The 23,966-nt window shown below is 60.7% G+C and overlaps 2 protein-coding genes across 6 annotated transcripts in view; one reads left to right on the plus strand and one right to left on the minus strand.

Annotated features, from left to right (window-relative positions):
- The first annotated feature begins 511 nt into the window (after window positions 1-511).
- On the plus strand, window positions 512-11,880 carry MAFF (MAF bZIP transcription factor F). 4 transcript variants are annotated; one of them, XM_019446876.2, is made up of 4 exons: window positions 1,310-1,556; window positions 6,682-6,923; window positions 9,803-9,868; window positions 10,137-11,880. In XM_019446876.2, the coding sequence occupies exons 3-4, from the start codon at window positions 9,833-9,835 to the stop codon at window positions 10,587-10,589; spliced, it is 489 nt and encodes a 162-aa protein (XP_019302421.2). In that variant the 5' UTR covers window positions 1,310-1,556; window positions 6,682-6,923; window positions 9,803-9,832; the 3' UTR covers window positions 10,590-11,880. The 4 variants fall into 4 exon arrangements, with proteins under 4 accessions (XP_019302419.2, XP_019302421.2, XP_019302417.2 ...); XM_019446875.2 differs by lacking the exons at window positions 1,310-1,556; window positions 6,682-6,923 and adding exons at window positions 7,880-8,015; window positions 8,048-9,085; XM_019446874.2 differs by lacking the exons at window positions 1,310-1,556; window positions 6,682-6,923 and adding an exon at window positions 512-626.
- Window positions 11,881-13,442: 1,562 nt separating this feature from the next.
- TMEM184B (transmembrane protein 184B) overlaps window positions 13,443-23,966 on the minus strand; it is a 49,296-nt gene continuing 38,772 nt past the window's right edge. Inside the window, exons 5-10 of one of the 2 annotated variants that reach the window (XM_019446871.2) lie at window positions 23,583-23,658; window positions 20,414-20,505; window positions 19,278-19,447; window positions 18,641-18,835; window positions 16,832-16,852; window positions 13,443-15,990 (exon numbers count right to left, since the gene is read on the minus strand). In XM_019446871.2, the coding sequence (XP_019302416.2) occupies window positions 15,749-15,990; window positions 16,832-16,852; window positions 18,641-18,835; window positions 19,278-19,447; window positions 20,414-20,505; window positions 23,583-23,658 (796 nt within the window). In that variant the 3' untranslated portion in view covers window positions 13,443-15,748. The remainder of the gene's footprint in view (window positions 15,991-16,831; window positions 16,853-18,640; window positions 18,836-19,277; window positions 19,448-20,413; window positions 20,506-23,582; window positions 23,659-23,966) is intronic. The other variant, XM_019446869.2, reaches the window with a different exon arrangement.

The following is a 23,966-nucleotide window of genomic DNA, read 5'->3' on the forward strand; positions in this document are numbered from 1 at the left end:
GGACATGCAGTGGTGAACAAGGTAGACAAGAAACTTACATTCTGGCTGGGGAGACAGACATTAAATAGTGAGCAACTATATAAGCAAGGTAACACCTTATTTTACTTATTAAGGTAATATAAAGGTAATTTAAGGTAATTAAATTAAGGAGATATTAAGGTAATATAAAAACCTATTTCAGAAGTGGGGGCTCTTTTAGCTAGGGCAGTCAGGAAAGGCCTCTCTGAGACAGTGACATCTAAGCCGACCTGAGAGATGAGAAAGAGCCTGGCAGCGAACGGAAGAGGAAACAGCTTGTGCAAAGGACCTGTGGTAGGAACGCGCTAGGCGTGTTTGAAAAACAGTAAGAAGGGCAGTGTGACTGAAGAATAGTGCGTGAGGGGAGAGTGGAAGGAGGTGAGGCTGCAGAATTGGGTAGAGGTCAGATGGCTTAGGGCCCTAGAGACCAAAAGGAGGAGTACAGTTTATATTTCAAATGCAAACGGAAGCCGGTGAGGGAATTAAGCCAGAGAGCAGGAAGTGTGTGAAACAATCTGATCCTTGTTTTAAGAAGAACTTTGGTGCGTGAAGAAAGCCGTTGGGAGCAAAGTGGGGAGGCCATCAGGAAGCTTGCTGCCATTGTCCAGGTAAGTTGAGGGTGCCTGGACCAGGTGGGGGGACGGGGGATGGAGTAGCGCGGTCAGATGCACGGCGGCGTTGGAGGGAGAGCCAGCCTGACTGGTGGGGAGGAAGGGAGAAAGAGGAATGGAGCAAAGCTCCTAGAATCGGGCTTGACCAACTGAAATCGGGGAGTCTGGGGGTGGGGGGGAGCTGAGGCCGTGTTGGTGGTCAGGAATTGGATTTTTGCGGTCCTCCTCTGGCACCCGGGTGGAGGTGCAGAGTGGGCAGTCTTGAACTCGCAGAAGCTCTTTGGGGATCCCGGGCATATGGATGGCGTTTAAAACCACGGGACTGGATGAGATCAAGGCAGAGGGTGTAGGGTGAAAGGAGAAGAGGTACGAGGCTGTCGACTGCAAAAACGAGACAAATGACACCTCCGCCCACGCGGCTCTCGCGAGGTATCACGTGAACGCACCCAGCCGCCTCTGACTGGGGTTGAGAACGCCCGCCTCGCGGAGGCCCAGAGATCAGGCCTTGCGTGGGCGGGGCCCGATCGGGGCGGGGCCGCCTGGGGGCGGGGCCCAGAGATCGGGCCTTGCGTGGGCGGGGCCCGATCGGGGCGGGGCCGCCTGGGGGCGGGGCCCAGAGCCGGGAGGCCGCTCCGGGGCCGTAGGGGCCGCCAGGCGGTGACGTCACCGCATGACTGGGTTTTTATGAATGAAAGGAATCCTGTGAGTGAGTAATTCCGGGAAGCTCGCCTTACAACTCCGCGCCGCCCCCCGCGCCGCCCGCCCCACAACAAAACTCGGCGCTGCGCTCTCGGGAGCCCGGCTCGGAGCGACCGGCGGTCGGGACCGGAGGGGGATCGGACAGGAGGAGGGCGCGGGCCGAGACAGCAACGCCGGGACGGCAGCGGCAGCCGCGCGTGCACGGGGCGCCAGGCGAAGCGGCCGCGGGTGAGGGACGCGGGTCCGAGACGGGGACGGGCGCGCGAAACCCGAGGCGGCAGGGTCTCCGTGCCCGGGAACGTGCCCGGGGCGGGGCGGCCGGGGCCCCGCTCCGTCGGCGCTTTGGTGTGTCCTTCGCCCGGACGGCTTGCGGGTGGGGGTGGGGGCGGGGGCCAGAGGTCCGGGAGCTCCGAGACGGGGCCCAGGCGAGCTTGGCGGGGTGTGGTGGTGACGGGCCCCTTCTGGGGGAGCGCGCGGGGAGGCGGCGGAGCGGGGCAGGAAGGGGCAGCGCAGGCCGACGAGCGTCAGCGTCCGCCCAGGCGGGACCGGGGGCGGTGTGTGCACGTACGTGACTCGGTGAGAACAGTCCCTGGACCGGTGCCCGCGAGCAGTGCGTGCGCGGTTTGTTTACGTCCGAAGGCGGGCGTGCGTATGTGTTCCCGGGCCAGTGTCCCGCGTATCCTGCCCGGTGCGTGCGTGTGTGCGTGTGCGTGTGTGTGTGGTGTGTCCGCCGCGCGCGCTCCCAGGGGGGTGAAGACCCTGGGGCCTGTGTGTGCCTTGGAGAGAGTGCGCCCGCACGAATAAATGTGGAATAAGGACCCGACCGAGGGAAGTGGCCAGTTCCAAGGTCACACGGGGGTACGGGAATTCTCCCTCGGCTGTCCCCTTTCGTCCAGCCCTCGGCCAGGCCCTGGCTGTCCCCGGAGTTTCCCAGGGACACGGCCATGTGACTGCGGTGTTTGTCCCCCGCCCAGAGCCGGCGCCTGCAGCCCTAGGGTGGGGCGAAGTATCAAAGGCCCCATCCGGCTGGGCTGGGGGGTGAGATGAGTGGGCCACCCCTCCCCCCCGCCCCAGCACCCTGATGCCTCTGTCCTTGTCCCCAGGTTTTCCAGCTGCCCCAGGAAGGCAGACCCTAGGGACTCTCCTTCATCTCCCCGGGGTTGCTCATCCCCTCCCTCTCGGGAGGAACAGGAAGGGCCTGAAAACCCACCACAAAGCTGGGAAGTAGGAAGGAATCCGTGGCTTCCTCTCTTTGGTGGCTCCTCTGGCTGGTCCTGGTTCTGGAGGTTGTACCTGCTGGGTTGGGGAGGGTGAGACCAGGAGAATGGGGTGGAGCTGGTTTCTGCTCTCCTGGTGGTTTCAGTTCCCAGGTGGGATTAGTCAGACCTATGGATGGCTGGACCTGAGGAGCTAGTTGAGGGCTTGGGCCAGGCCTAGGACCCAGAGTCCTCACCCTGGGCTAGGCATGGTCAACAGGCAGTGGAACAGGTGATCTTGGTCCTGAACAACGTATGAGGGGTGGGGCCCGGAACTCAACCCCCGTCCGCATCAGCCTCGTGGAACGGGATGGGGTCTAGGGAGTCCTTGGTCCTATTCTGCCCTCCCCCTCCCACCACAGGGCTTCAGAATCGTCCGCGGGGTGGGGGTGGGGGGGCAGTGATTGAGCTTGAGGGGGTGAGGAACCGGACGAACTTTTAACCTTGAATCTTTGAGCCCTGGTGAGCCCTGCTTCCACAGCTCAGAACTTCAGTATCTCCATCTGCAGCAGGGACTAGGCAACACGCAGGGTGGCAGGATGGGTGCAGAAGGGGGTGGGGTGGGGCGGGGTGGGGCAGCCTCCACATGCAGCCTATGGGAGGAAAAGAAGAGCCAACAGCCCCAGGCTGGACCCAGGGACGTCCAGGAGTATAGGGTTTGGGTGAGGGAGGCGGCAGCCAGGAGCACAGGAACCAGGCTCCCCCCAGCGATGGAGCCTGTCACGGGCCAGATGCTGGGGATGAGATGGTGAGCAAATTAGATCCCTCTGGAGCTTCCAATCGAGGAGGGGGAGCCAAAGTTGAAGGAAGAGCTACCAAACTCAATGCGGAACCATGGCTGAGACGGGTAGTCCGGGGCAGAAGGCACTGTGATTTGAAAGCATGTACACAGGGCTCCGACTTAGCCGGGGCAATCAAGGGAGGCTTCCCTGAGGAGGTGACCAGCGAGCTGGGTTCTCAGATGGCGTGATGGTCGTCTATGAGGCCCTTAAGGGCAGGGACTGTGATTCATCTTTGGGCCTTCGGGACCCAGCACCGAGCCTGGCACCGAGTAGGTGCTTCTTGGATGGCTGCTGATTGAATGAAGGAATGAACACTAGGCCCGTGTCCCGAAAGAACTCCACGGCACTTGGAAAACAAGGCCTGGGAAACTTCCAGTGAAGCAGGGAGCCCGAGTGGGCTATAGGGTTCTTGAAGCCGCCTCTCAAAAGTGAGCAGACCCTCGGGCATCACTCGGTGCGGGACAGATGGCAGGGCCGGCAGTGGAGGCAGGCCAGCCTGGAAGCCCGCGAGGAGGCAGCTACAGTCCTGGCTCAGCTGAAAGGGGAAGTGGTCCCTGGCTATGCAGGTGGAGCAGAGGAATGGTCAAGGCCGATGGTCTCCGAGCTTGTGTTCTCATGCCCCTGCCTCCAGGGAGCCTTCACTGATTTCCTTTCCCAGGGCGTCCGCTCTCCTGGTGGTTTTGGAGCTCCATTCTGGACCAGAATCTGACACTCTATAAAACTCCCAAATCATCAGTGCTGGGAGGTACATTGGGCTTGGGGGAAGTTCGGCATGTTGGGAAACTGAGGCCCAGAGAGAGAGAGGGGAGGGACGGATTTGAAGTCACGTTGGTGAGCGTGAGGGGGTGGCAGAACCAGAGCTAGAATGCAAGGGCCCTGCTTCCATGGGGTGCTGGGCTCTCCCAGCTTTGCTCGGCTTCCAGCAGGGAGGAGGCTCCAACCAGCGCTGGCGGCCAAGGCCCAGGAAAACACATTTTTTCCCTCTGTCCTCACAGAGGAAGCAGAATGGCTCAGCAGCCAGAGAGGAGCCCATGCCAGTGGGTGGGCCGTCTGCAGGATGTCTCTGGAGTGGACTAGGGGGCCCGGGAGGGGGGCGGGTGCAGCAGGGTTGGCAGCTGCTGACTGGGCGAGGCAGCTGTCAATCAATCACCGAGAGTAAACTCATTCTCATGCCTCCCAAAGAATGTTGGGAACCTGCAGACCCTGGAGGTCAACTCTGCTGGCCTCCGAGGGAAGAAGAGGAGAAACTGAGGAGGTGGGGGGAGATGTGGCGGCCGGCACTGAAGAAAGGGCCCCGAGCTGGGGGTCCTGGGAACCGGGACCCCTGGGTCCCAGCCCATCACTGCCATCAAACAGTCGCTCGGTTGCCTCAGTTACAGAGCTGGTTGGACCTGCTGCTGTCTCCGGCCCAGGGTCCCCCAGACTGGCCGAGGCAGCCTGGCGGAGGGTCCACGCCCCTTGGCTTAGAGCCCTGCGACCCCTGGCCTGGGCTTGGAGAGTGAAAGCCTGAGGTTATCAGACAGTTCCCCCTTCTTGTGACTTTCCCTCTGCGATTACCTGACTTTGCTGAGCCGGGACATTCCTGGGCAAACAAAGGTGCCTCTGCTGACATCCAGGATTTGCTTGAAGGGGCTGAGGCTAGAGCAGGAGAAGGAGGAGGAGAAGAGGGAAGAACAGGTTCACAGTGTCCCTAGAAACTGAAAGTATTTAGAATCCCAGTCAGCTGAGTGGATGGGAACTTCAGCCGTTCTATAGAATAGCGGATGGCCGACAGTTTCCGCCTCTTGGGTGTGTGTTGTGTTGAGAAGGATTCTTTTTTTTTTTTTTTTTTTTAATTTTTTTAAACATTTATTTATTATTGGGAGACAGAGAGACACAGAGCATGAGCAGGGGAGGGGTAGACAGAGGGGGAGACATAGAATCCGAGGTAGGCTCCAGGCTCTGAGCTGTCAGCACAGAGCCCGACGTGGGGCTCGAACTCACAAAGTGAAAGATCATGACCTGAGCCGAAGTCAGTCGCTTAACCAACTGAGCCGCCCAGTCGCCCCGTGTTAAGAAGGATTCTGAGGCTGTCTTTTTTTTTTTTTTTTTTTAAATGTTTATTTGTTATTTTTTTTTATTTTTTTATTTTTTGAGAGAAAGAGAGACAGAGTGCGAGCAGGGGAGGGTCAGAGAGAGAGGGAGACACAGAATCCGAAGCAGGCTCCAGGCTCTCAGCTGTCAGCACAGAGCCCGACGCGGGGCTTGAACTCACGGACCACGAGATCATGACCTGAGCCAAAGTCGGACGCTCAACCGACTGAGCCACCCAGGCGCCCCCCCCCGCCCCCCAAAGCTCAGTGGGGGAACAGTGCTGTGATTGATTAGTGATGCCTGCAGAGAGAGTGGAGGGGGTGGGGGCGATGGGGAGGTAAGCCAGCCATTTGCAGCTCCTGACCTTGTCTAAGTCTCTTGTATCTTACGTGCTTAGACTGTTATGATTGTCCCCACTCTACAAGTGAAGAAACCAAGGCCCAGAGATTCCCCTCTTGTCTGTGGGTCAGGCCGTGCTTCCGAGGTTCTGCATCAGCCACAGCACCCAGGGCTCAGCACCTGGCACCCAACGGGCTCTCAGTTAACCTGCTTCACCTCTCCTATCAGGTCTCTCTGTGGGTGACCCTGGACTACCCTATTGACTTCTCTGGGCATTACCTCACAGAGCCGTCAGGAGGACCAGGCTGATGCTGGTTTGAAAGGGGTCCGGATCCAGCTCTGGGTCCTTTACACGTGTTCAGAATCCGGCCCCCGCAACCCCCGCCAACTTGGGGGGGAGGCAGCCACTCACCTGCCGTGTGACTTCAGGCAAGAGATGCCCCTCCGTGGGTCTCCACCTCCTTGTGGGTGAAGTGAGGATGCAGGGCTGGATGCTCTCCCAGGGCCTTTTTCCCGTGTGACCCCAGCCGGCCTGGGGACCCTGAGTCAAAGCAAGGTCCCAGTGCGGGCTACCAGCCGGACCCCTCCTGGACGGACTCAGCGATTCTAATGACCCCCAGGTGCTCACTGACCTCTGCGTTCTATACCACTTGGTTCCTCCAAAGCCCTGCTCGGCGGGTGTCGTTCTGATCCCACAGTAGGAAAAGTGGAGGCCCAGAGAGGTGCAGTGCCTTGCCTGAGGCCACACAACCCGGAGAAGACAGAGATGGGACTCAAACCCAGGCTCGACTCCATCCGGTGCTCCTTCCTTCCCATAGCCCACCTGGGGGCCCAGCATCGCGAGGGCAGAATCCCTTCTGCTCCCTTCCCGTCTCCCTAGCCTCTGTGTACTATTCTTGCCAGGCAGAAGAAGGTGGCGGGTAGAACGGAGGAAGAGTTGGAGACGGGCACAGGGAGGTTTTCTCCTGGACAGTGTTCAGCTAGGCTCGGGCTTGGCATTCGCTTCGGACACTGACAAGCCGGGTCGTGGTGTCAGACCACCCACCCACGTCTCACCAGCGCCTGCTCCCTGCCGGGCCCGGGGCTGGTGGCCTCGGCACCCAGAACTGCTCCAGCCCCGTTTCTGCCGCAGAGCTCCCTGTCAGGTGGGGAGACGACGAGGAAATAGACGATCACAAGATGGGGGGGGGGGGGGGGGATGTGCGAGGGTGGGCGGCACCCATGACATTCTACGGATCAGGGAGGGCTTCCTGGAGGAGGAGTTGTCTGGGCCCAGGGCAGAAGGATGAGTAGGAGTCTGCCAGATAAAGTCAGGGGGAGACGTGTCACGGGGCGTGGGGTTGCCCAGGGGCCATACGGTGTGGGAGGGAGGAAGTGAAAGAAACTCCGCGTGGCTGAGCTGCCAGATGGGGGCGGGCAGTGATGGCAGACGGGCCTCAGGTGCCACGCAGGTGGGCCTGGACCCTGTTCAGGGATGGTAAGGGGCCATGGAAGGTTTTCATCTGGGTGGTGACGTGGTCACAGTCACCGGTGGAAAGAACCTCCAGTTGCTGTGAAGAGGATGAGCGGAGGCCAGCAGAGAAGCATTCTAGGCCCTTCCCCGGTGTGTGTGTGGCGGGAAGGCTATTTAAGAGGCCCGTGTTGAAGGGCAGGATTGGCAGGGGTGGCGTAGGAGGGTCTCAGGGTAGTGCCGGTGAAAGGCCAGGGTCCTACTTGGGACTTTCTGGAACTCAGTTACACCGCAAGGAGCCTGGGTGGCTCTGAGGACCCTCCCAGCCCAACGGCCACGGTGGCTGCCCCTCTCAGGGGATCTCTTCAAGTGCCACCTTCCCCCTCCTGTCCCACTCCTTGCTTCCCTCCGGGGTGCCAGAGCCCCTGGCTATACGGGCCCCAGGAGCTGCTGGGGGGCTCCAGAGAAGCCTGGGGCTTCTCTGCACGTCGGCCTGAGTCACAGTGAGAGTTCCAACGGTAGTTCGGCAGGAATACGTGAGCACCTGCTGTGTGCCAGGCCCTGGGCACTGGCACGCAGGCAGAGGGCAAGACAGAATGTCTGCTGTCGTGGAGCTCGCGCTCCAATGGCAGCACGAGGAGGCACGAGGAGGTCTGGAGGCAGACACTGAACCTATATGTGCAATAGATGTCATAACAATTCCATATAGTGGAAAGTACCATGAAGAAACGTGAGGTAGGAAAGGGAAATGGAGAGAGAGAGAGAGAGAGTGTGTGTGTGTGTGTGTGTGTGTGTGTGCGCGTGTGTGTGTGTATCCAGGGCTGGGAATTCTAAATGGAGTGAGAACATGAGATTTGAAAACAGCCCCGAAGGTGAGGAAGCAAGCCTTGTGGCCATCTAGGGGAAGGGAAAGCCAGGCCAGGAGAACAGGCAGTGCAAAGGCCCTGGGGAGGAGTGGGCGTGGTTTGTTGAGGAAGAGCAAGGAGGAGGGTGTGGCTAGAGCAGCGCAAGGGAAGGGGAGCCAAGCAGAAGCTGAAGTCAGAAGCGTGTGCTGGGGCCACATCACGCAGTGGTCTGTGGGCCATCGTGATGACTTTGACTTTGACTCCCAAGAGAGATGGGGGCCACGGGAGGGTCCCGAGGGAGAAGTAACATGAGTGACCTAACACACTCTGTGGGGGAAACTGAGGCGCAGAACAGTTACCCGATCTACCAGAATCGGAGGTAGTGAGTGGAACCGCCATCAAAAAGCTCCAGGTGTGTCTGGCATCCGGGTCCAGGCACTTGCGTTTCTCGGGGCCCGTGGGAAGGTATCAGAGGCTGAGCTGAGGCTGTGAGGTGTGTCCCTCAGAAAGCTCGAGAAACCAGGGCTTGCCTTCACTTGCCCCTGCGGTCATACTGGGTATTGCTAATGAGAATTGATAGGGTGCTGCATCTGAGGTCACAGGGCGTCTTCCCGCCCTGTCCTCTGTGCTCCTCACCCCCCCCACCCACTGCCTCCCTGTGGGTGGTAACAGATGAGGAAGTGCGGGCTAACAACGAATGGGGGAGAAGATCCGATGTGCAGGGACAGAGAGGACTGCTGTTTTAAAAGGGGGCTTGGGGAGACCGTCACCTTCGTGGGCACTGGCCTCCGGAATGCATTCTCCATATCTCCCCAGTGCCAGTGTTTGGCATACCGTAGATGCTCAATAAATAGTTGCCGAAGGAACATGGAGGTTTCAGGCCTATGGAGGATACACTGAAGGCCCCTGGGCCCCTCCTCAGTTGAGGTACGACTGCCCTGTCTGACCAGGGTGGTGCTGAATTCGTGCTCGCGGCTGCCGGGCAGAGGAAGCTTCTCCAAGACAAACTTTGGTGAGGAAGGCTTGGGCTGGGGAAGAGGGAGGAGGGGACTATGTTTTTTTTGGGTGTTTTGGTTTTTTTTTTTAAGTTTCTTTATTTATATTATTCATTATTTTTAAATGTTTATTTCTTTTTGAGAGAGAGAGAAACAGAGTGCAAGCAGGGGAGGGGCAGAGAGAGAGGGGGACACAGAATCCGAAGCAGGCTCCAGGCTCCGAGCTGTCTGCACAGAGCCCGATGCGGGGCTCAAACTCACGAACTGCGAGATCATGACCTGAGCCCAAGTCGGATGCTCAACCGACTGAGCCACCCAGGCGCCCCTATTTATTATTATTTTTTAAGTAAGTTCCATACCCAACGTGGGGCTCGAATCACTGCCCTGAGACCAAGAGTCACATACTCTACGGACTGAGCCGGCCAGGTGCCCCACATATGTTTTGGGTGCTTTGGTGTATGTAGGTTATACTTCAGTGAGAAGTTAAAAACAATCAAATAGACATATCTGGACCCCATGTGGAAGGATGGCTGGTATGGGAAGATGAAAGGCAAGAGAACAGTAAAGAGAGCAGAAAGTGCAAAGGTCCTGAGGCTGGAATGGGCCCCTGGGACAGAGAAAGGTGGTATGACAGGACTTCCTTAACAGCAGAGGCCTTGAATGCCGAGGCAGTGAGTCTGAGTTTTATTCTAAGTAGAAGAGAAAGTAACCTCGGTCTCCTCTCTCTCTCCTAGGTCTCAGCCCAGAGGGCACCTTCTGCAAACATGTCTGTGGACCCCTTATCCAGCAAAGCCCTGAAGGTGAGGATGCTGCCTCTGTTGTCCCTGTTCTCCCCCTCGCTTCCGGCTTAGGCTGGCCCATCCCAACTGCCTCTTCAGTTACTGGCATCCTCAAGGGTGGCTCAGCAGGCTTCAGGTGTTCGTGAGGCCCCGGGAAGGGCCGTGGGCTAGAAAGCAAGAGGCCTGATCACAGGCTGTGTGCCCAGGGCGGTGGATGGAGGGGTGGGGGTGGGGGTGGGGGGCAAGCAGGTCACTCAGTTTCCCCATGCGCTCCACGTGCTGTCCCCAGATCAAGCGTGAGCTGAGCGAGAACACGCCGCACCTGTCAGACGAGGCCCTGATGGGGCTGTCGGTGCGCGAGCTGAACCGGCACCTGCGCGGGCTCTCGGCCGAGGAGGTGACGCGGCTCAAGCAGCGACGTCGCACGCTCAAGAACCGCGGCTACGCGGCCAGCTGCCGCGTGAAGCGCGTGTGCCAGAAGGAGGAGCTGCAGAAGCAGAAGTCGGAGCTGGAGCGCGAGGTGGACAAGCTGGCGCGCGAGAACGCGGCCATGCGCCTGGAGCTCGACGCGCTGCGCGGCAAGTGCGAGGCGCTGCAGGGCTTCGCGCGCTCGGTGGCCGCCACCCGCGGCCCGGCCGCGCTCGTGGCGCCAGCCAGCGTCATCACCATTGTCAAGTCGGCCCCCGGCCCGGGCCCCGCCTCCGCCCCCGCCCCCGGCCCCGCCCCCGCCGCCTGCTCCTAGTGCCCGCCCCGCCCGGCCACGCCCATTCCAGGCCACGCCCCTCCGACCCCCCGCTTCCTTCCCAAAGTGCCTAAGCGTGGCCTCTGTCCCTTGGTGCCATTTCTCTGCAGCCACCAGCTCTTGTGGTGACCACATGTTCCCTCCCGAGCCTGCTGTCTTCCTCGTTGTAGCCCCTATAACCGGGACCCAATAGGTGGCCCTGGGGTGGGGCACCTTTGGTGAGAATGGTAGGGTGGGGTAGGCGCCTGGGGTCTCTTTTGGCGGAGAGTCCTGCCTTCTTGGACTGGGAGGATGGAATACAGAGCAGATTAGAGAAGGGCTGTCGGGGAGAAGAGGGCCACCCCTCATTGTGTAACCTGTTGGCTCAGATCGTGCCACAGCCCCGCCTCCCCCCAGGATTTAGGAATATGTCCTCTCCCGGGGCTGAGAAGTGAAGGTCAGTTAACAGATGGGGACACCGTCCTTCAGCAGACATGCTAGTGCCCAAGGCCATCTGTGCTTGGTGGTTGAGCTGGGAAAGCTAGGCTTTCTTACTGCTGCCCCGAGATTCCAGCCAGGGGATCCCGCCGGGGGTTGGCAGGGGGCTTGTGGACACGGACTGGAAAGGGTGATGGAAGGGCCTCCCTGACCCGGGAGCCGCCTCTGTGAGTTAGGGGAAGAGAAGTAGAAGGCCAGAGAAGGTGATACAGATGGAAGAGATCGAAGGAGCTGGCCAGCCAAAGAGAAGGGGGACCAAGGAGGTGACCACCCACTGTGGCAGGTGGGAAGACAGATGCTCAAGTCCTGCAGCCAGGGGTGGGGGTCCTGAGAAGGGAAGGGTCCCACCCCTCCCCCTGGGAATGTCCACCGTGGCTTAGGGGCTGGCCACTGTCGTTGATTGCCATTCTCCTGGGAAGCCCAGCCCCAGCCCCAACCCTCCCTGCGCCTCCCTCTCCCCCCTCCCCGCCCCACAATACGGTTGTTCCTCCCCGCTGTTTATTTATTGCACGAATCTAAGTTATTCTCCCCAGCCAGAAACCTAGCACCCACTCCCTGGGAAAAGCGGTGTGTGGCCCTGCGCTGGACTTTATATTTTATATCTGCAAATAAATCACATTTTATCTTATATTTAGGGAAAGCCGGATGGCAACGACCAAGAAATGTTAAAAAAAAAAAAAAAAAAAAAACAACGCAAAAAATTCGCCCGGCCCCTAGAATTTATTTATTTTCTGACTTACAGTAAGCGACTTATCCGCCTTCTGTATTTTGTAGACTTTCTGAATAAAGTCGAGTTCTCTTTTTCCACGGAGAAGTATACGTCTCTGGGCTATGGTCTTTTGGGGGAGGGGGTGGTGGGAGAGGCTCCGAACGAGGGGCCTAAGCTGGAGTCCAGCTTTCAACCCCAGCCGGGACCCTCTGCTCCAACGCGCAAGGGAAGAAACTGCGCCATCAGCCCTCGCTCGCTCACTAGCACTGGGAGCTCAGAGGGCAGGCGGATGCCAAAACCTTGGTTCTTCCGTCTGGTTGCCTGGAGCCTCCCAGGGGAAGAAAATACCAGGAGGACAATGAAATGTAGGGTTAAATTCCCTGGCATCCCTTCAGTGAATAAACAGTCCCGCCCAGAGGAAAATTCCCGGATTTAAGAGTAATCTTTCCAGCACTTTCCCACCGAGGTCTGATTTTCTACAGCCAAGTAGAAAATATTTTCCCCATGTTCCGGAAGGCACAGGGGGGCCGAGAGAGAAGTGGCTTCTTCAGTCCCAGCCTGCAGGCCGAAAAGGCAACCCTGTGTCTCGTCTTGCGCTCCGAACTCGCTGTCGTTAATTTCAACCCAATCCACCTGCCTTTCGGGGTCACCCTGAGAAGGAGGGGTCAGGGAGACCGGGGTTTGAACCCGCGTGACCTTTGGTGACTTAGCTTCTTGCAGCCTGGGTTTGCCCATGGGCAGGATGAAGGCACCCGAGGGGGCTGCAGGCTGGAACATGCAGAGCAAACGTCTCCAGCGGCACAGACAGCTGCAGCGAGGAGGGTTTCTGTCCACACGGATGGCAGGGCTGGGCTCGGGGAAGGACACGTCTGGGGGAGCTGCCCGCTTTGAAAGTCGGGGAGGGGCCGAACCACACGGGTTGGCTCCAACCTCGGGCCTTTCTCCCCCTCTCAGGTTGAGGCCCTCGATCCTGATCCCTGACCCCCCGGAAGCCAAGCTGAGCTCAGGCCTGCGAAAGGGCAGCAGGAAGCCAGGGGCTGGGACAAGTGGAGGTTAGTGGCTGGCTGGGAAGTCCCCCCACCCACGCCGCATTCCTGAGCGCTCCTGTCAGCAGGTCAGCTCCTCCTCCCCAAAGGCTGGTGGTGCCCCGTGAGGCTAGGCACCTGGCCTGGTAGCCCGATGCCCAGCGGGCCCTGCTCCGGGCCTCCTTACCCTGAGGGGGAGGTACCTAGGGTCCCGCGGTGGAGGGTGGGCTCAGGGAGGCAGGAAGATAGCCTGGGAAGAACAGCTGCCCTGGAAATCCCTTCAACCCCTGGGGGGAACCTGCAGGAATGGGGCTGCCAGCGTTTGGGCCCCCCCCCGCTTTGCTGGCTGACAGAAGGGGGAGCTTCTGCACGCACCAGCCCTGTGGGGTGGAGGGGGGACCCCTTGGGACCAAAGCTGCCACCGTGTCCCACCGGCTGGAGGAGGAGGAGACACTTGGTCCGGTGGGAGCCCGGACCCCAGTGTCAGCCTCTGGCAATGTGGGCTTTTTTTCCCCCCATTACCTAAACGTCACATCCCGTCTCCTAGGATACCCCTGCCCACGACCACTCGGCCCACCCCCAAGCACGAACACGGAGGCCGGGAAGAGGAAGGGAAAAAAAAAACCTCACCCACAGGCAGAAGAGATTTCAATACAATCTATATTATCTCATATATAGATCTCTCACTTTATTTGCTCACTTCTGTCACGCATTTAAAATGTCAGAGACCAAAATAGAGCGGCTTTCTGGTGGAACTCATGGCAGTCATACACGAGATACAAAACTAGGGGACTCTGTCCTCTCATACATCATACAATTAATTTTTCAAGTATCTTTTATGTACAAAGAGCTACTCTATTGGGGAAAAAAAATTAAAAAAAAAAAAAAACAAAAACAAAAACAAAAAAGGTAGGTTATGCATCCTAGGAAGGAGGGGTGGAGTGGGCGGGCCCGCATTCCTAGGCCCTCATCTCCCCGGGGGGCCGCTAGCTCCTTGCCGCTGAGTCCCCCTCCGTGTCCCCCCACGGACCATGCCAGCCGGCCAGTGCCAGGGCGGGCAGAGACCGAGGGGGCAGGGAGTCGGCAGGGAGTTTGGCCTGGAGGGAGAGTCAGAGAAACAGATTCGCGAAAGCAGAGCTGGGAGTGGGGGAGGAGACTCTCCTCAGACAGCCCGCTCGCACTCGCTGCCTTCCTGGGCACTTTGGTCCCAGCGAGCCAGGCCCACCAGACAGGGCCCGAGAGCTGGCCTCCGGGACCCTTGCACGCAGGCCTCTGTGACCTGGGGGCCGGCTGGGTCACAAGGGCCAAAGGAAGCCTGGAAAGATGGCTGTCGTGGACCCCACCCCCACCCCCATCCCAGCAGACCCTTGGCACAGTTCATTCCAGTAATGAACGAAAAGGAAGAGACTCCACGGTGAAGTTCTGGTGCCACAGGGCAGGGCCCTCCTCACCCTGTCACCTTCTCCAGGCTGTTACAGCCCAAACCCCAGCGCCCTCTGGGTGTCAAAGGACAGAAGGCTCCGCCTGTATGATCGTTACATCGTTATCTGTCCAGAGGCTCTTCCGAAGAAAGACAGTGGCCGGCATAAGCCCTGCCTGCCTGGCGGGGCGGGGGGGTCCGGCCCCAGGAGGCTCCAGGTGTATGGGCGTGGAGGTGAGCGAGGGGAGGGGACCGGTGATCCTGGCCACCCCTAAGGCCCGTCTGAGGGTGCGTGGCCCAGCACTGCAGGATCCTGAGCGCCAGTAGCTTGATAGGGCGCCCCCAGGGGCTGTCTGCGGCCAGACAGACTGAGGGCCTAGGAAGGGGGAGCTTTCGTATGTGACTAAGGCACAGAAGAGATGGGCCGAGGGGCCAGCCGAGGCAGGACACCAGGCCCTGTGTGGATACGGCGCCAGGAAGAGGAGTCTGGGGTTACCACTCCCACTTCCCAGCTCCCTGCTGCATGCCCCATCCTTCCGTCCTCCCTCCCACAGGACCGTGTTCCTCCAGAAGCTGGTCTGAGATGTGGAAACTCAGACCCTCCCCCTGAGGTGGGAAGGAGAAGCCCTAGGGAGAGGCCAGGACCCTGTGGAGGTTCTCACTGCTCAGCCCGTGAAGGAGGGTTGGGAGCCGCCGACCCTTTGAGCAGCCGGGAAGCAAGGGCCCTGCCCAAAATGCTCTCAAGAAGACAGACCCCAAGCGCTAGGGCAGTTGGGCTGCTGGCTGCCCTCAGCAGGCCAGGAGGAAGGGGCACGAGGCAGGCAGGAGGGGCCGCCACGGAGAGGACACCCAGGGGCCCAGAGACCCCTGCTTGGAGAGGTCTCGTCAACAGAGGAGGGGCCCAGATGCACCTGAGCGCCCTTCTGACGTGGGCCATGTGGCTCTTGGTGTCGCTCTGGTCCTTGCAGCATGCCAGGCAGGCCCTGGGTCAGGAGAGGCCACCGGGAGCATCTGGGTTCCCTCCTCCCCCTCCTGCCTGAGGTGAGGCTAATCTAGCAAGGACAGAGGGCACAGGGGAGGGAGCAGGCAGGAAAGAGCCCAGGTCAGAGTATTGCACGGTGTTGGGGGCAGGGCTGGAAGTCTCGCGGGGGAGCGCGTGACCCGCGTCGGGGCTGAGAGGGCTGCGGCCGCCGGTCCACCATGGCTGCGGCTGGTCCCCACGTGCCGCCGCCACAGGACGAGCCACGGGGGCATGGGAGTCGCTCCTCGCATCCTCTGTCCCTCGCCCAGCAGCGCGGGGGTGGCCTTGTATAAATATTCCTGAAGGCTCGTCGTGAGCCTGGGCTGTCCCCTGGGCAGACAGCTTCTGGCTGTTCTTTTGGAAGCGACATGTGAGTGTTTCTGGTCCAATAAATTAACGGGCGACGCCAAAGCTGTGCCAGCCTGCCTCCCGGCCCGGGCGTGAGGCCGGAGGGGAGCACAGCCTGCCCTGAGCCGAGGCGCCAGTCCTCCCCACCAGCAGCCGCGCCTAGAACTCGTCGTCAGAGCTAAGCAGGAGAGTCTTCTCGTTGTCGCGGGCGCCACTGAGGCTGTGGGAGCGGGAGAGGCCGTGGGCGCCGCCGCGCCAGGCGGGCCCGGGCTCCAGGGTGGACTGCTGGGTGTACTGCTGGTAGGCCGGCGAGAAGTTGTGGATGGCGTCCTGCACGATGTCGTGCGGGTTCATGGTCTCCTTGAGGCTGCTAGAGATGCTCTTCATGGGGGCGCAGCGGCCTGCAGGGTGGGAGCCCAGAGGCAGGGGTGAGGGGCTGGGGCAGCAGGAGGCCCCTGGTCCGGGGACTGCCCCCCCACCCCAAGGCTCTGTCACCCAACCCGCCCCCTCCTGCAGCAGAGAACACAAGGAGGCACAGGCAAAGGAATGGCTCTCTGGCCAGGGCACAGAGTGGGCGCTGAGCTAAGCGGCCACCGGAGGCTCGTGAGCCCGGCTGGCGGGAAAGGACCCAGGGTGGAGAATGGCATCCGGCAGACGAGGAGCCTGGCGTGCCCCCGGGAGGCCGGCGTGCTGGGGGAGGGGCCCAGCTCCACCCTGGGACGGGCACCGGAGTCTGCCTGACCAGCTCTGTCAGAGCTGGCGGCCAGGGGCCCGGGCCCACAGAGGGGCTGACGTAAGTCTTCACCGGCTCCCCTCCGAGAGGGCGGAAGCCGCCAGCCCTGACGTGCTTCCTCCCGACTCCCTCTCTAATGAACCGTCCCCGTGGGTTAAGGGGGGAGAACTGGCCCAGGCCATAAAACCTAGAGGTAAGGGATAAGCCCGGGTCTCCAAATTCAAATTTGGCATGCTCTTTCCACCTTCATGTTCTCGGCCATAGATTTCCCATTCGCAAGCCCCCGGAACCCGGCAGGGCACATTCCGGAACAATGAGAGACCAGAGTGGAAGCAGGCAAACTCTACAGAGCGCAGCCCTTGGCAGGCAGGTGCTCTGAGCTCTGCTGCCCGGGGGGTGCCTGTCGGGGAGACAGGGACACAGAGAAGGGGCTAGGGGGAGAGGCATGCTGGTGACAGTGACCAGGACTGACGTGCAGGACAGACGCGTAGACCGAGAGCAGAACCTACCGTAAGGGCCGTATGTTGGCACTGCCCGCGGCCAAACCCGGGGCAAAAGCAGGGCGGAGAGGGGAGGGGAGGGGAGGGGGAGAGAAGCCAGAGAAATAGAGAAGACAAGAGACACGGCTGAGTCACACCGTCTGCCCACCACCGAGGCCGGCACACCGAACCATGCGCCCTTCCCGCCTCCCCGCCAGGCCCCACCTAGCACCCGGGCAGCCCCGGCTGCCCCCTGGAGCCTGGCACCTGGCAGGGCATGTCTCCCAGGGATGACTCCTCCCACAGGGCTCGCGCTTCCGGTGGGGGGTGGCGGGGGGGGGGGGGTGTGCTTACTTGTGCAGAGCCCGCAGTCGAGGCGGCTTTGGACCCAAGCCTGATTGGAGGGCTGAGGGGTTAGCGTGTGGGCAACAGGCCCGGGCCCAGCACAGAGGTGGGGTCCTGCCTTTCCCCGGTAGGGCTGGCCTGGGGTCTTTGCTAGAGCCGGATTTCTAGCCACACTCCTTTTCGCTGGGGTGGATGTCTGGGAGCAGTGGGTGGGAAGAGGGCCACGGCAGAGCCACCACGTGGGCCTTTTTAAACCTCAAGGGTCCAAAAGGGTTCTCTGCTATGGCCCCAGGCTCCAGGCACAATGCTGACTTTCCTAAGGGCACAGGCTCTGTGGGGACCAAGTCCAAGGGACATCGCTCTCAACACCGGGTGGGTGTTTGCCAGGTCCTTCCGGTGGGGGGCCCAGCGGGAAGCGGGTGGGACCCCAGCTGGCAGCAGTGGGGCATGGCCAGCACAGCGCCTGGCACCGAGCAGGGGTGCCTACAGCCCTCAGCCGGCAAGCGTGCTGGGAGAACACGGTCGGGCGCACAAGAGTTGAGCGACCCGGTGTGCGGTTCGGTCCACAGGCATCTAGCGGGTCTCGCTCCAGCCAGGAAGAAGGGGAGGGGGCCGAGAGGCTCTGCTGCCGCCCTCCCCACCCCCACTCCCGGGGCCTGTGGTGGGCCTGGGCGCTAGGCCTGGGGAAGTGGGGTTCTCTCCTCCAGCCACATGGAAGGGAGCCGCCCGGCAGCCCAACCTCCGGGTGGACGTGTTAGACCAGGAGCTTCCCCTCCCCAGACCCGCAGAAGTCATTTCAGGCGAGCCCGGCCTCCTCTTCCCACCTGCCTTGGCCATCCCCCCTCCGCCCAGCGGCAGCCAGAGGCAGGTCCCCTGACCCCAGGCCCCAGGGAGCTTGGGAAGCACCCCCTACCGCCAGGCCCAGACCACTTATTATGGCAGGATCTCGGAGGGTGGGCTCACACATGGGATTCTGAAAGGGTCTCCGGGGCATTCTAATGTACAACGGCGGGTGCCAACCTCTTCTAACAAAGAGGAAGATGGGCAGGTGTAAAAAGAAAGCTGTTAAGATCGATTACCATCTGAGGGTGTTTCTTAGAAGTAAACCGGGCTGAAAAGAACTTTCGAGAGGAGGCAATTACAGCACAGAATGCAAAGCCGCGTTTGGCCTGAGGAACCCCAAGGAGCTTGTCTATTCTAGGGTCTCCACCCTGGCCTTCCCGTGGGGATATTGTGCTGTAGCATCTCGGGGGTCTCCATACTCCAGGCCTCCTGCAAGAGACAGGTGGCTCTCCAGCTTCCAGGACGTCCCTGCGACCTTGTGTTGGGGGTGGGGGGGGGAGAGCCTCGACCTGTGTCCCCTCTCCCACAAGTAAGCTGGAGACGCCTGACCTGTCACCACCTGTCAGCCACTGGGGGGCAGGAGGGGCCCCGGGGCGGGGCCGGGGAAGGCTTCTCCTGCTGGGGAGTCATCTCCAGGACCCTGGCTCATACCTTGCGCATCCAGCCTCTTGTCAGCATAGACCTTGTAGGTGAAGGCGTGCCGCAGGGCGAGAGCCGCAAAGAACATCTCCACACAGATGATGAAATCCTGGTAGCCGGCGGCCACGGTGCCCTCGCCCACAGACACGCGGGCCGAGTGGATCTTGGGGATGGCCCCACACTTCTCTAGGATGGCCAGGAGCATGCCTGGAAGGGGAAGCATGGGCATGTGGCCCTAGACTGGACCCCTCTTCTGGCCCCCCCTTCCTCCCTGGAGCACTGCCCGAACGTCACTCCCGCCAGGAAGGACGACAGCCGGGGTCCACGGTTGCTCCCGTGGGTCAGGGATGCCAACACCAAGCTGAGGCCTCTGGAAACCCCACTGTATTGGCTACTTGCTGGCCACCAACACTGAGATGTCACCAGTTACATGGGGTTCCCTGGATCCCCCATCCATGAAGTGGCCCCACCGAAGGTCCCCCATGGCCAGGAGGTGCCCAGTGGACAGAGACCCTCTGGGCTCCAGGCTGGGATCATCCCGGGACGGCACAGGCCCCATGGGCACTGGGACAAAGAGCAGGAGGAGGGGACATATCTTAGGGGACAGGGCAGCATGGGCTGGCCTCACAGGGGCTGGGAAGAGGCTCACCTTGCCAGAAGGAGAGAAAGATGACGGACTTGACCATGAAGAACTTGAGGACAGGGCTGTAGGGGCTAAGCAGGTCCCGGGTGGCAAAGTAGAAGAGGAAGAGGGCGTAGAGAGCTAGGCTGACGGAGATGTTGTAGATGATGGTCACGTAGAGGTAGCCGCTGGTGACACTGTGGGGAACACGGAGTGTTCTCTGGCTTGGACAGAGCTTTCTGAGGGACAAGGGGTCTCCCTCCCTCCTCTACCCCTCCAGTATGCCAAACCCCACGGCTCTCAGCAGTGGCCCCCAAGCTGTGCCCCACGAGCCACTGAGAAGGGGCTCAAAGCGACCAAAACATCAGGGGGCGGAGGAGGGGAGGCGTGCAAGGGTGTGCACCCGGGGTGCAGCCGGCCCTGCCGCCTCTGCTTTGCTCACAGGTGTGTCCAGGCTGCAGGTCTGCGGCTCTGGTGCCCAGGCTCCTGGTGGGGACACCAACACAGAAGCCAACAGCACCAGGGCTGGGGGCGGGGGTTCATCCCGACGGTCGGGCAACGGGCGTCAGAGTGACACGGAGTTCGGCTTTGCTCTTTTCTCTTGAGCCAAGTCACGTCCCCCTCTGAGCCTCAGTCTGCTCACCTGCCCCGGTGGGGCCATCACGCGGGGTACAGCGGGTCTGCACCAAGTGCCCGCAAGCACAGGGCCTGGGTACGCAGGCACCGTCACTAACCCGCAAAACGGAATGAAATCCGCGTGGAAGAAGTCTTCTACCCGGGGACTCATGACAGGCCTCTCAGGGCTCGGACCTTCTTGCTCCCTGCCTTGGGGTGGTCGCTGTCCCTTCTTGACCCACCCCTGGGGCACCACTCTGGAGGCCGTCCGTGAAGGGGATGTGTGCGGAGGGCTGGCTCCTGGGCTGCAGGCGGGGCCGGGCGTGATGGCTGTCATCGCCAGGCTTGGGCCTTGCAACTCAGGGGTGCAGGGAGGCGTGAGGAGGGCCGCGCTGTGACTGGCCTCCCCTCTAAGGAAGGTCATGGGCGTGCAGCCAGTCTACAACCACTCCCTTCCCTAAGGCAGGGCATCAGCCTCTGGGCAGGCCCACCCACTCCTGCACCCACACTCCTCCCCCCAACGCCCCTCAGGGGGACCCGCTGCTTACTCAAAGTCACCATCCCGGTACTTGCCGAAGGCCTGGAGGACCACGGTGCTGACAGCCATGAGTGGCTTCACCACGCAGAACTGCAGGGTGGCCTGTTGGGGGAGAAGGCCAAGAGTTGAGGATGAGTGAAGGAACTGTGTGACAAGCACTCCTCCGGCCAGCTGGGCCTGTGCTGGATGCTGGGGGGCGGGGTGGGGGGGGCCCCATGTCCTGCCCCGAGGGGACTGCCTTCTGGAAGAGGAGACGGATTCTATGGGGGTCAGCAAGGCAGTTGTGCGAGCGGAAGGAAGGAAGGAAGGAAGGAAGGAAGGAAGGGAGGAAGGGAGGACAGCCACTGGAGGGGCGTAGAAGCACAGAAGAGCCCATCAGAGAGGGCTCCTCAGAAAAGGGGTCAGAAGGAACGTGCCAGAGAGACGAGGACAGCAGAGCACGCAGCTCCTATAGAGACGGAGAGGCTGAGAGCAGACAGGCAAGCAGGTAGATGCTGGTGATGGACAGCAGGCAGGAAGGGGGCCTGGGTCCCGCTCGAGGCCTCCTCATCCACCCCCGGGTCTGGTTCCTGGCCCCATGCTGGTTTATGCCGAGCTGGGGGTCTCCCTGGGGCTGGAGGGGACCTCCAGGAGCACAACAAAGGGAGCAGCCCAAAGCCCAAGGTCTGGAGTCCCGAATCCGAGTCTGAATCCTGGCCTCGCCACCATCTGGGGAAGCTCAAGTGAGCGGTCACTTAGCCTCTGAGCGGCCACTTCACTGGTAAACGGATGTAACCAGCGCCACGTCACAGGGCTGAAGGACACATCAGCGTCTTCTGGGAACTCTCCCTGCTCTCTGTGTTCAATAAAGGCCTCCACTGATCTGCTGGGCCACTGGCAGAATTCCTAAACCGGGTCCTCCCAGGGCCCTACAGAGGTTCCAGTAGACTCCAGGACAACCCAGGGGGCCCATAAAACCATCAGAATCACCGATCTTTTGAAATCAATAGACCTAAGGCCAAACCGCAAGGCCCCTTCGGTAGAGGTGGGAGCAGCTTTAAAAGGATAAGCCAGGGGCACCCAGGGTGGCTCAGTTGGTTAAGCGTCCATCTTTGGCTCAGGTCACGATCTCACCGTTTGTGAGTCTGAGCCCCACATTGGGCTCGCTGCTGTCAGTGCAGAGCCTGTTTCGGACCCCCTGCCCCCCTCTCTCTGCTCCGCCCCCCCCCCCAGCTTGCTCTCTCTCTCCCAGAAATAAACATTAAAAAAAAAAAAAAAAAGGAGAAGCCAGTGTGGCTCGAAGCCAGGCAAGGACCCTGGGGCAGGGACAGTAACTTGTTGAACCCAAAGTTTCTGCCCCGTCGGGGACCTGAGTGCAGTTTGTGGGGAGTCCCGGGGGAGGGGGGAGGGTTGAGCTGTGGGGAAGCACATGTGACGGGGACAGAGGTGCGATGCTGCCACCAGCCAACCCTCACACCTTGAGGGAGCAGGACCAGCACGTTCGGGGAAGAGGAAAGAGCAGCAGTCTGTGCCCAGGGAGAATTAAGAGCCCGCCAACAGGCCGGTGCCGTCCTGGTCAGCTGGGGAAACCAAGGCACGGAGAAGCTGAAGGGGCAGAAGAGGCCGCCGAGCCTTCGCTCAACCACACCCCTGGATCGGGTCCGAAATCAGTCAGTGGTTCCCAGCCAGGCTGGACATCAGAACCACCCGCGGAGCTATAAACACATTCCGGGCCCGGAGCTCCCTAACAGACCTTCTCCGTCAGGCTGGGGTGGGGGTGGCTGGCCAGAGAGTCTCTACCCTGAACCGGCTCTCCAGGAGATTCAGATACTGGGCGCTGGCCCTGCGTTTCTCGGGAGGAAACTTTCTCCCAAAGCGAAAGGGGTGCTGTTTTTATCCTCTTTCCTCTTACGACCTCTCCCTGCCACCTCCAGGAAAGTCAGCAGGACGTCCGAACCCACAGGGCTGGGGAATCATTTATAACAAGGCTACGCAAGCTAGCGATCATGGGATCAAAACTTTGTACACAATATACTCATCAAAGAAGGCAGTGAGTCACAGCTGCGCCCTGGGCGGCTGGAAGGCTGGTAAACAATGGCTCTGAAAGGCCCCACCCACCGTGACCCCAGGACAGTTTTAACTCTTGCCCTCCGGGCCCAGGAGGGAGCCTGGGGATCTAGAACACCCAAGGGAAGGCAGAGCTGGAAGCAGCAGTGTAGACCTGGTACGTCCAGGTAGGTGCTTTTGCGGGTATGTCCACACTGCAGGCAGCCCCCGCCCCCACCCGCCCTGCACAGAGGGGAGCGGAAAGGCCAGCCCTCTGGTGGCCACAGCGATCAGCTGTGGTTTTCATCTCCCCTTGTGACTACTCTCTAGGCGACGCTGGAGGGGCTGGCAGAGGTCTTGGCACCAAAGGGGAGACTAAATCGAGGTCATACTGGCGAGGTGCGGCACCTCCCCGAACAAGAGACAGCGGGCTCCGTGCCAGTCTGTGTCGCCTGCTGTGTACCCACCGCCGCACCTGTTCCTTCAACCATCCCTCAAGAAGTATCATTATCCCTATTTTACAGAAGGAGAAGCTAGCTAAGTAAGGCTCAGAGAGGTTACATAACTTAGCCAAGGTCACACAGTCAAGAGGAAAAGCTGAAAATCAAACTCAGATGGGCAGACACCCAGGCCCATGCACTTAACCACAACACCACACTGCCTCCGCCCAGGCTACTCGAGACCACAGGGAAGGCAGCCGAGGAAACCGGAAGCTGGTGGTCTGCCAACTGAGACATGGGGAACAGACCAGAGACTGCACAGGCCCGTCTTGGCATGTATCTTTCACGCAGAAGCCCTCCTGGCCTCCAGCCACAGCTGAGGAGAGGTTTCAAACTGAGATTCTAGAATCCCCATGCGCTTTCCGATTCCCCCCCCAGCCACCGAGACTTGGTCAAAGTGAGCAAAAGTATGGGACCACTTCGCGCCCCAGGGCCAGTCCAGACATCTTCAGGACACCCGCCGCTGCCCCCTGGAGCACACCCTGCGAACGCGCGTGCATTCCTGCCAGCGTGGGGAGTGGGTGCCGGGGCTGGGAGGTGGCGGCCCCACAAGTGGGTCCCCAGGGCCCTACGTCCGCCTCTGCCACTTGACAACCAGGGGCTCCCGGTCCCTGGCCGGTAACCCTTGCCCGGGGCGGCCGCGGGGGCACACACCTGCTTGCAGAACCGCAGGAATCCGATGGAGTAAGTCTTTCCCCAGAGGCAGCATGTGCCATACACACAGCTGGACCTGGAAGAGACAAGCGGAGAAGGGGGTTGGCGGGCAGGCAGCCAGGATTCAGGAATCGTGGGGCTGGGGAAGGCCGCCCTCCCTCACATACACACGAGTCCGGGTGGAGGGCACTGGGCTGGGAACGGGGCACAGAGCCCAGGCCGAGCACACGGAGAGACAAAGGGAGGTGTGTGCGCCTGCGGGAGGGCTCGAGGGAGCGGGGTACGCTGGCCGGGGCAGCAACAAACCAAGGTAAAAAGCAGTGAAGGGAAAAACCGGCAGACGGGAAGGGACGGGAAGAGAGAGAGAGAGGCCCTCCTCCCCCG

Source organism: Panthera pardus, unplaced genomic scaffold, assembly GCF_024362965.1.
Source record: "Panthera pardus isolate Hobbes unplaced genomic scaffold, ASM2436296v1 HiC_scaffold_6, whole genome shotgun sequence".
NCBI classification, from domain to species: domain Eukaryota; kingdom Metazoa; phylum Chordata; class Mammalia; order Carnivora; family Felidae; genus Panthera; species Panthera pardus.